The sequence below is a fragment of the Astyanax mexicanus genome, chromosome 21 (genome assembly GCF_023375975.1).
Source record: "Astyanax mexicanus isolate ESR-SI-001 chromosome 21, AstMex3_surface, whole genome shotgun sequence".
NCBI lineage: Eukaryota > Metazoa > Chordata > Actinopteri > Characiformes > Acestrorhamphidae > Astyanax > Astyanax mexicanus.
In genome coordinates, this window is record NC_064428.1 from 9,992,884 (window position 1) to 10,004,928 (window position 12,045).

The 12,045-nt window shown below is 36.7% G+C and overlaps 1 protein-coding gene across 1 annotated transcript in view; it reads left to right on the top strand.

Annotated features, from left to right (window-relative positions):
- Positions 1–12,045, top strand: part of LOC111188459 (uncharacterized) — a 268,277-nt gene that overhangs the window by 80,519 nt on the left and 175,713 nt on the right. The window contains exon 13 of the mRNA XM_049470050.1: positions 2,287–2,538. Coding sequence (XP_049326007.1) covers positions 2,287–2,538 — 252 coding nt within the window. The remainder of the gene's footprint in view (positions 1–2,286; positions 2,539–12,045) is intronic.

Genomic DNA, 12,045 nt, shown 5'->3' on the forward strand with positions numbered 1-12,045 from the left:
TAAACACTTAAATACTGAACAGGGAGATATATACAAGGAACAAGGGAGTGAACCAAATAAATGAAACTAGATAAACAAATAACCAATAACCAAAACAAACCAGTAAGACTAGAGAACATAAACTAAGCAAAACAAGGAGTACTAATGATAAACAAACAGGGAGTAAATAAACAAAGAAACAAACGAGGTAAGAACACAAAGAAACTAGAAACTACCAAGAATGACCAAGAAGATAAACAAAACTAAACAGGGCAGGGATATATATATATACAAGGGAAAACAAACAAGAAGCTAAACTAGACAAGGATAAATAAACTAAGCAGGGAACTAAAGGGAACAAGAAACAAGAAGATGAAAACAAGGAACTAGGGCTAGGGCTAAGGCTTGAAATAACAAAGAGACACGGATAGACAAACAACAGGGGTTAGTGCAAAGACCGACAGAGACAAAGTGGTAGACCAGGGCTATTTATAGCAACACAAACACACTAGAATTGGAAACACCTGGGGAAGGGGCGGAGCTACAAATGAGACACAGGTGGAAAAGTACTGAGACGGAAGACACAGGGGAGCACAGGTCACGTGGGGAAAGCACACAAAGACACGAGACAGGGCCAAGACATGACACATACACTCAAAAATATACACACACAAATACACACCAATACACACACAAATATACACTCTCACATACAGACACACTCATACACCCTCAAATACACACACACACAAATACACACCAATGCACACACACAAATACACACACGCACACACACTCATACACCCTCAAATACACATACACACACACACACTCATACACAGAAAAATACACATACACACACACACTCACACACACACACATGCTCTCAAATATACACACACACACATAACCTCTCAAATACACACACACACTAATACACACTCATGCACACACACATTTAAATACACACAAAAACAAAAACACTCACACTAATACACACACACACAGATTTAAATACGCACACACACCCTTATGCACACACACCCTTATACACACTCACGCACACACTCAAATACACTCATACAAATATACACAAAAACCAACACTCAAAAATATGGGAGGTAAATTCTACCAAACAACTAAAAATAAAACACTAAAATGAAAATGTAAATACAGTTTTGTGCTTTATTTTACCAAACGTGTGAAAATTTTATGACAAAAAAAAAACAACAAATTAAATCACTTCATTTGCAATTAAAAGTGTCAAAATAAAAAGGTAAAGGAAGATTAGCGCTGTCTGCTGGAGATTTACTTTTCATTTCTTATTTTTCTTTTTTGTTTTTATCTTCAGCAGCAAATACATGTAAATTAACAGTAGGTGGAGCTACAACTACTGAACCTCCGGAAAAAACACAAATTCATTTAATACCTGAGAAATGAAAAGTAAATCACCAGCAGACAGCGCTAATCTTCCTTTAACTTTTTATTTTATAAATAAAAACGCTACCATTGCATTTAGATTTTAGTTTTGATATGTATTATTCAGTTTATTAAGAAAAGGAAAGAACAAAGTGAATCTTTTATTTTTCTTTTCACAAAAAGCTTTTTCATTTTAGTGTAAAATACCCGTATGGTGATGAAGATGAAATGACAACATTTTTTATTTAAATGTTATTTTTGTCACATGTGACCCGTGCTCAAGTGAAAAATTAAGTTTAAATTTTGTTTTTTGATTTTATCATAATATTTTCACACGTTTGGGAAAAGAAATCACAAAACGCTTTTTTTCATTTTAATTTTTCATTTGATTTATTTTTGGTAGCATTTACCTCCCATTCAAACACACACACACACACACACACTCATACACACACATACACACACACACAAACACACACACACACACAATCACACACACACAAACACACACACACACATACACACACACACACACATACACACACATACACACATACACACACAAACACACACACACACACACCCACACACACACAAACACACACACACACACACATTCAAATACACACACACTAACATTCATACGCACAGACACTCTCTCACACACACACTTAAATATACACACTCAAATACACACACATGCACACATTTAAACACACACACACTCAATTACACACGCTCACCAACACGCACTCACACACTCATACACACACACTCACGCAAATGTTTACACAAAACACACGCACACACACTCATACACACTCTTAAATACACACACACACACACACTCACGTGCACTCTCTCTCTAATGTGTGTTCTTGTGTTCAGACGGCTGTGATCTCACACTGGATCCAAACACAGCGAGCAGCTATCTCTCTCTGAGTGAAGAGAACAGGAGGGTGGAGTGGGGAGGAGAGGAGCTGCAGTCGTATCCTTATCATCCAGAGAGATTTGATGGGTGGAAGCAGGTTCTGAGTAGAGAGAGAGTTACTGGACGCTGTTACTGGGAGGCTGAGTGGAGCGGAGGAGGAGAACCTGATGTAGCTCTGAGTTATAAAACCATCAGCAGGAAAGGAGACGGTTCAGACTCTCGGTTTGGAGAGAATGAAAAGTCCTGGAGTCTGGAGATCTATAATAACAGTTACTCTGTTCTTCACAATAAACACAGCACTGATCTCCCTCCTCCTCCCTCTCCCTCTAACAGAGTAGGAGTGTATGTGGACTGTCCCGCCGGCACTCTGTCCTTCTACACCATCTCCTCTCATACACGCACACCCTCCTCACACACACCCTCCTCACACACACCCTCACACACACCCTCACACACACACACACACACAAACACTCACACACCTACACACATTCTACACCACATTCACTGAACCGCTCTATGCTGGGTTTTTGGTTTATGGTTCTTTGCGTTTGTGTGGTATAGAATAAACTCACAAGTGTGTGTGTGTGTATGTGTGTGTGAGTTTGAGTATGTGTGTGAGAGTGTGTGTGTTTGTGAGTGTGTTTCTTTAATAATCTACAGTTCAGAACAATATTACCTATAATTAATCAATATTCTTATTAATGATTATCTTAGAGCATCTATATAATATAAACAATATTTATTTTTGATTCAATCTTTATGATTATTGATTTATTCTCAATTGTAAACATATATTAGTTATGATTAGGAGTTTATTGTTTATTATTGGCATATATATAGTTCTGATTGTAAATATATTGTTTATATATTGTTGTTAGTTTATTGTTTATTATTGGTAATTAAATCATTATGATTGTAAATATATTGTGTAGGATTGTGAGTTTATTGTTTATTATTGGTAATTAAATAGTTATGATTGTAAATATATTGTTTATGATTGTGAGTTTATTGTTTATTATTGGTAATTAAATAGTTATGATTGTAAATATATTGTGTATTATTGAGTTTATTGTTTATTATTGGTAATTAAATAGTTATGATTGTAAATATATTGTTTATGATTGTGAGTTTATTGTTTATTTTTGGCAATTAAATATATATGTGTGACGCCTACCACAGACTCTGTAGTTCCTTTTTCTGACTCTGCCGTTCCCGTCTATGGACAATCCCCGGTCCGGAACTACACCTCCCAGCATGCACCGGACAACACCACGTGTTCGGACTCAGCCAACCGCGGCTCATTCGTGCGGTCAACGTCACCGGAATTCTAGACTGTGTTCAGGTGTTAGTAATTTAGTTTAGGTATAAATACCTGTCTGTTTGTCTCGCGTGTTGCGAGGTATTTTCCCTGTTCACCAGCGATATACTGAGCGTTATTTTCCTGTCTGTATTACCCGTGTAATGACCCTTACTTGTTCTTTTCGACTACGTTTTTGCTAGTGATGGCAAACCGAGGCTTTCTGAAGCACTGAAGCCTTTTTCCTAATTGTATCGAAAAAAGGTTCATTACTCGGAGCTTCATAACACAGTGGACATCAGCGGCACCTGGTGGGCAAAACCTGAAAGTGCTTTGTGTATTTAAAGGACGAGGGGCGTTTTTTTTGTCTTTTTACAGTTTTTAAACCTGTTCCAGTGCATTTACATGACATTTGAGGTTTAAATAAAAACTGAAAAAAGGAAATGGAAGAATACTTTGATGTCTGGATAATTTAATGCATTATATTAAAAGACATAACTGTAATATATTTTTAATTAATATATAATACACTTAGAATGTACCTTGATAAGGCACACTGGAGAAACTACACTTGTAATTCTAATTGCATTCACATTGTTGCTTTTTTCCCTTCACCATGTTATTAATCTGTTAATATACCAAATTTTAAAATTATATTATTGACTATTATTCACATCTTTCCAAGCAGGGTTTGTAACATGTTTACATGTATCACTAGTCCATTGCCTATTTTTCCATAGGCAAGGCTCATGTAGATATGCTGCATGGGGGATATGGAAGAATTTGATTAAAGAAATGTATGCTCATAAAGGTGAAGGTGCTTGTGTAAGGGGCAGGGGGCACATATTTAATGGACGTGGTTATGTACATGTGTAATTTAGTTTTTATTTAGGAATAAGATTTTTTCCACAGTGCTGGGGTTCAGTTGGTTTCTTTTTTAGTCACAACTTCTCCAGCCTTTGAAAAAATCCGCTCACACGGGACAGAGGAGGCTGGTGTGCATAAAAACTCCAGTGCAAGATGATAAAGGTGGGGATACACATTTTTCTGTGATGCCCAGAATCTCAAGGGATCCTCAGTCCGTGGTATGATTGGATCACTTAGGTACCTCTGGACCTCAACAGTGGCATCTGCAGTGGCATTTCTTACTCTCCTGGTTTCTACCACATGGCTGTCCAACAAATCCAACAGCCCTTCACCTGAAAGAATTAAGAAGCATAATAGTCAAATATTTCTTAAAGCATTTGGCACTACATTTTCATGACAGTTATAAGTAAAAACAAAGTTTCATAGGGAGTACCTGTGCTAGGTGTAGTACTGGATGAGGCTACTGTTGCTTCTAATTGTGGCTGACTGGTGGCACTGGAAGTAGATGGAGTGTTTTGTTGTTCTTGGATCCTTATTACAGTTGCACATTCTCCTGTGAGACGTTTAACAGCAGCTTGAGCATTAGACTGGCTACAGAATCCCACAGTTTTATATTGTGGGTCTAAAAGAGTGGCCAGTGTCATGATGCTCATTGTTTCATAGGAGGACACTCGGTCATTTAGCAATCTGAACAGGTTGCTGCACAATTGTATTGACTTTTCATCCTGTGCTTGTGACTGCTTTGTATTCAAGGCATGTCTCAGCATTCGAATGAGGGGAATTACCTTGGATCCTGACACTCTCCGTTCCTCGGATAACTCAGTGGTTGCTTCATTGAATGTAGATAACACACCGAGACACTCATTAATGGTGTGGTATTCTTCTGAAGTCAAAGGTGTCAAATCTGTCTTCAGTGTGACTAAAGCGGCACCAACTGGCTCTCTTTGCTGATACATCCTCTGCAGCATGGCAAAAGTGCTGTTCCAGCGGGTCTCTACTTCTTGAATGAGTTTAAGTGTAGGCCTACCCATTTGCCCTTGCATTTGGAACAGTCTTTCTTTAGCAGTTGAGCTGGATCTGAAATATCCAGCAATCTTTCTGGCCTTTGATCTAATGTGCTCCAGTCCAGGTGTTTGATCTATGGCCTTCTTTACAATCAAATTTAAGGCATGTGCAATGCAGATTGTGTGACGCATTTTTAACAGTCCTGCGCATGCCACCATATTAGGTGCTGCATCTGTCACAAGACATCTCACCTTCTTCTGAATACCCCACTCTGCCATCAGAGCTGTCTTCACCTCAGCCAAGTTTTCAGCAGAATGAGACTTTGGGAATTTTCCCACTCCCAGCAGAAAAGTTGATAGCTCATCCTTCTCATTTATAAAGTGACATGTGATGGCCAAATATGCATCCATATGTATAGATGTCCACATGTCAGATGTAAGGCTCACAGCTGTGGCTTTCTGCACCTCTTCTTTGGCCTTTTCTTTTGTCTCTGTGTACTTAGCTTCCACCATACTTTTCAACGCTTTTCTTGATGGGATGACATAAGTAGGATCCAAGATACCTACAAACTCCCTAAATCCAGCATCATCCACTATTGTGAAGGGCTGTAAATCCTTAACAATCATATTCACCAAAGCACTGTCAAGCATTTGTTGTCTTGGCCCTGAACAAATATAGGGATATGTTACATATGTTTAATTGTACAGAATTTGTAATGTGATTCACTAGAATTTGGCATACTGTGTATATACCAATCTATGTTGGAAGGTGACCTTTGCCAAATAATACACAGGATTCACAAGAAAGAATAAATAATGAGTGGCATACGATGAAGGATAGAATATGTAAACTAATAAAAAAGAGTAAGCAATACCTTGGGTACTTGACAGAGTTGTTCGGCTTTGGCAAGGAATGTTTTCATGTTTTGCTCGAAAATGTCTTTGAAGAGGTGAAGAGGTGTTATTGTTGTAAGCCAACTGCTGAGAGCAGACTAGGCACTTCACCTGAGGCAAAACATCCACAACTTTTAAACCAGGAAATGCATACAGGGATTTTAACATTTAAAAATGGTGTGCATCTCTGTATAAAAATTATTTCAAAATATGTTGTCATAAGGCAACACTTTTACTGGATGTATGCCATGACAGTACACACATTGAACTATGAGGATATATATATATATATATATATATATATATATATATATATATATATATATATATATATAATTATTGTACACTCTTACAGAACTAATAAAATGCCATATGTCTAAAAGGCATAGTTTTCTTCCAAAGTTTATATTTTCTAAATAATAATTTTCTACCTTATTTGATGGCAAAAGTTCAAAGTGTTCCCAAACTTCAGAACGGCCTCTTTTTCTTACTGGTTCCATTCTAATATTTTATTATCTACTATCTATATCTTATCTAATCTATCTATCTATATATGATCTATCTATATCTTATCTTCTCTCTCTCTCTCTCTCTCTCTCTCTCTCTCTCTCTCTCTCGCTCTCTGTCTCTGTATCTGTATCTCCGCTAACAACCCTCGAACTGCGCGCCAGGATTTGCCGCTTTTGAATCTTTCCCTGAAGCAGTCACGTGGTTGTGTGCCGAAATGAAGCTTCGGACGTCATTGGTCACGTGATCTTTGTAGAACGAATCAAGCATCGGCTCAGTGATTCGAACCAATGCGTGTCGTTTTTTCAACACACGCTTCGAAGCTTCAGGTTCAAGGGTAGCATCACTAGTTTTTGCTCTATCCTTTTGTTTTGTTTGTATTGTGATTTTCTGGTTATTTGAACTCTGCTTCTGGTTTATGGTTTCGTTTTCGGTTTGTGATTCGGCTCTGATGTTTTGGTTGGTTGTTTTTCTGGCTTTGACCCACGCCTGTTATCCGACTACGCTATCTGCTTACGTGCTTAATAATAAAGCCTCGTTTTGTTTTTACCGCGAGCGTCTGACTCCCGTCTGTGGCGTTACAATATGATTGTAAGTATATTGTTTATGATTGTGAGTTTATTATTATTGGTAATTAAATATATATGATTGTAAATATATGGTTTATGATTGTGAGTTTATTGTTTAAGAACAGTAAATATTATAAATATAAATAGGACAGATATCAGTGAACAAAACAGAAGATCTCAGTGCTTTTTAAGCTTCATCACAGAAATCTGTTATATGAAATGATTATGAGCGTCCTGTATCTGATATCTGAGAATATTCTGTACAGAAACTGATAATCTGATATTAAATTCTTCTTCAGATGTGAGATTATCATGTGCTGTGTTCAGTTTACCTCAGAAATCTGATGATGGAGCTGGAAATTACGTTACACCTGCATTCCAATTAAACATCACGATAATTTTACACAATTTCAAAATAAAAGTTTTTTATTGTTAATGAAAATGAACAAAATAATGAAACTGCAATTGAAAAAAAGTTTTTGGTAATTTAAGTAAATAAAAACAGTAATTAAAAGAAAAAACTCAATTTGCCAAAGAGAATAGAGGTGTTAAAAGAAATGTAGGACACTGACATCAGACTCACTGAATATGAAAAAGAAATAAAATAAACGAAGAAAAGAGAGTTTATAAGAGATAAAAATGAATATAAAACTGGATACATACAGTGGCATGACAAATTATTTGCCCTCTACAGATTTTTGTTTTTGCTTTTTTGTCATACTGATATTTTTCAGATTATTAAACTTTAATATCAGACAAAGATAACCTGAGTAAATATAAAAATCACTTTATAAAGGATCATTTTATTTTACTAAAGGAAAAAAAATCAATCTAGCCAAATCAATCTAGCCCTTGCTTCCTAAATCTAATAACTCTTGGCGGCAATAACTGTATTCACGCTTTAATGATAACTGATAACGAGTCTTTCTCATCTCTGTGGAGGAATTTAGTTCCACTCTTCTTTACAGAATTGTTTTAATTCAGACACATTGGAGGATTTTCCAGCATAAACGTCATGTTTAAGATCATCCACAGCATCTCAATCAGACTTTAACTAGACCCTCCAAAACCAGAATTTAGTTTTTTAAGTCATTCAGAGGTGGACTTGTTTGTGTACTTTGGGTCATTGTCCTGCTGCAGAACCCAAGTACACCTGAGCTTGAGGTCATGAACAGATGGACAGATATTCTCCTTCAGGATTGTCTGGTAAACAGCAGAATTCCTGCTTCCATCTCTTACAGCAAGTTATCCAGATCCTGAAGTAGCAAAGCAGCTCCAGTTGTTTGGTCGGCTGGTCACTCCTGGGAAGGTTCACCAGTGTTTTAAGTTTTTTCTCCATTAGTGAATAATAGTGAATCACTGTGGTTCTCTGGAGTCCTAAAGCTTTAGAAATGATTGTATAACCTTTTCCAGACTGATAGACGATCAATGACTTAGTTTTTTCATCTGTTGTTGAATTTCTTCAGATCAGGGTATAATAATGTGCTGCTTTTTGAGATCTTTTATCTGCTTCATGTTGTCAGACAGGTTCTATTTAAGTGATTTCTGGTCTGGAAATAGTAACGTAATTAAAGTAACGTGTTATAAAGTAAGGCATTACTGACATCACTGCTGGTGTACCACCTCAGGATGCCTTAAGTACCACTGTACTAAATAATTAATAGTAGAAGATAAACAATTATTAGTAAATTAATAATAGGTAGTGATGTTATCCTGTTATTATTTTATTGACCCTCAGTTCTACAGTGTTGAGGTTCTGTACAGATGCATGCAGTGCTGCCTCTGTCCTGCAGATTTCACCATTACCCAGATTTAGAAGTGCACACCAGAGAAGTTTTCAAACAAAACTGAAAAATAAGGAAAGAAAAAAGGCAGAAATGCAGAAAAGGATGTATATTAATAAATGAAAGTGGAGACATGACATATCTTGGGTTCATACGGTCTGCAATATATATTTGCATGCGTACTGTCTCAGTTTTGTAGGTTCTGGGCTGCACTAACAACACTTCATTGGTTACATAAGAGTTACAGAAGACATATTTCTTTAATTATTTTAAGCATTCATCCACCCCCATGCTTAACAGACATGTTTTCACTTGTTTAGAGAGCTAGACAGCTGCTTATAGGAGCCCATGGCTGCTGATTGTTGGGGTGAGGTTGAAGAGAATTCAGAGTTTTCATAAAGCATAAAATTTATCACCATCGTACCAAATCTTTATTTAATAATAACTGTGAATAAGCCACAGTCATAACAAACTAATTTAGTATGAAATCTTTGTAAAGGTTATCTAATGTCAGGTTGGATGTAGCTATATCTAATCCAGTCACAACACATTATTTTTAACATTACCATATTTATAGTTATATATTAAAACTGCTAGATATTTGTCATCAGCAAACTCTTGAAACACGTCATTTAGCAGTTCCTACACAGCGACAGAGACAACAGTGCTGAGATAACACTGATTTTCTTACAATCTGAAGCTTATAATGGCTAAAACAACTCAAATTGAGCATAAGAGTTAAATCTCTCAATAAATGAGAGATGTGAATGACCACACCCATCCCTCACATGGACTACTACTCTCCACTACTCGCAACAGCTTCATCCACCAGGCAGTCAGACTCCTCAACACACAGAGATAGAACTGAACCCCACCCACCCACCACTCACCCAACACACTCACACAAAACTAAACTGAACACCGCACCCCCCCCTTTACACACACAAAGACTGAACTTCACCCACACACACACCCAGTCAGCACACAGAGGCTGACATGTCTTTATTCCTATCAGCAATATTTGCTGCTACTCTTAAAAACTATAAACTCTCTACCTCAGTAACTGCTGTGATTATTTATGTTCTATATGTTACACATCTCTGCACCTTATCCTCACTATACACTTTATTATACCGTATCGGTACTGCACTGTCCTGTCTTTAAATTGTCTCATCTTTTGTATTTATTGTATTTATTGTTATTTAGTGTTATAATTATAATTTTATGTTGCACTGTCGTCACTCCTGCACTTTATGTTGTCTATTGCTTGTTGTTCTATGTTGCACCATGGTTCCGGAGGAACGTAATTTCATTACACTGTGTACCTGTACTCAGATGTAATGACAATAAAAGCCTCTTGACTTGACTTGACTTGAAATCTCATTCTAAATTCATAAAAAATAAAATACACCAATCTAGCTTACAATTTAAGTACTTGTAACTAATCAAATAGGTTCATATTCATTCTAGACACAATAATAACACAGTTTTAGAGTAAAGTAAAATAATAAAAGCACAAGGAGACACTCGTAAGATTCTACCATTTATTACACATGATGACATTCTTAAATAAAATCGCTTCACTCAACAGTTCTTGCATAGATATATTACAATACCAATTTAAAAAAGAATTAAGAAACAAACCAGTAACAAAAATAAACTCTTCTTTTTCTTTTTTCCTTAATAAAGAACATTATCATACTAATATCATATAATACAAATCATATTTGGAAATGCTTTTTACAGCAAAGAAAACAACTTAAAGGAATGGAGCGAGAGATCAGAGTGGAATAACAGGGAAAGAGCAGGAGGAGAGTGATGGATTTACAGGAGGAAACTTGGGAGAAGTCCGTAAATAGGAAAATCGACACAGAGACACTCTTTCAGAATGTCAAACATTGACGGACTGATGGATGAAAAACTTCCCGAGCTGTTTGTGTTGAGGTTCAGCCTGAGTTCGGGTTTTCTCTGAAGTTCTGAATCAGTGTTGTGAATAAGGTTCATTCAGAGTTCTGAAAAAAAGATGTTGGTGGAGTGGGTTCATCTGTACACAGGAAATCCAAAGCAAAGTTAGGACCAGTTTTGTTCTTGAGGAGTTTATGAGGGAATGTAACATGTAACACAATACAAAACTGACGTAACGAACATTAAACACAAGACACTCGAGAACATGAAGACACGACTGTTTTAAAGTTGGTTCTACAGGACTGGAGGAAAGTTGGAAAGTTCTAGGCATTAATAGAGTAAAGGTGTGGTAGAAGCTCCAAAGTACTGAGTAATTATGATAAAATATAAGATATGTTCCAATACACACAGCAAATTTCTGGAGTTCTAAAATCTGGAGTTAAACAAAAATGTGTGAAAGTGTTAAATTGTGTGAGTTTATTCTCCAACTTAAACCACAAGTTGAGTTGAGGGGAACTCTTTGGTGGTGTAGAGTTTATTTCAGAGTTTATCCCACAAGGTGTTGAGGAGCGTGACTGAACTCTCTAATGGGCGTGTCCCCCAATCCTAGCTCTTCATCAGTGTGTAGTCTTGCCCACCAGGCCTCCTTCCATGAGTTGTTACATTACATTTTATATAATGGTTGTTTGTTTAGCTGTTGTGTTGTTGGCTATTAGAGCAAGTTACCATCTTCTGTACTGTAAAATGTGACAAAGTGCTGGTAATGCACTGAGAACTGCAGTGCAGGATTAGAGCTGCCATGCAATGGAAAAATACACTGGCATACACTTGTTGAGCATGAAATTGTTACTGTAAGCAGTAATGATGCTTTTTGTTGTCATTTCTA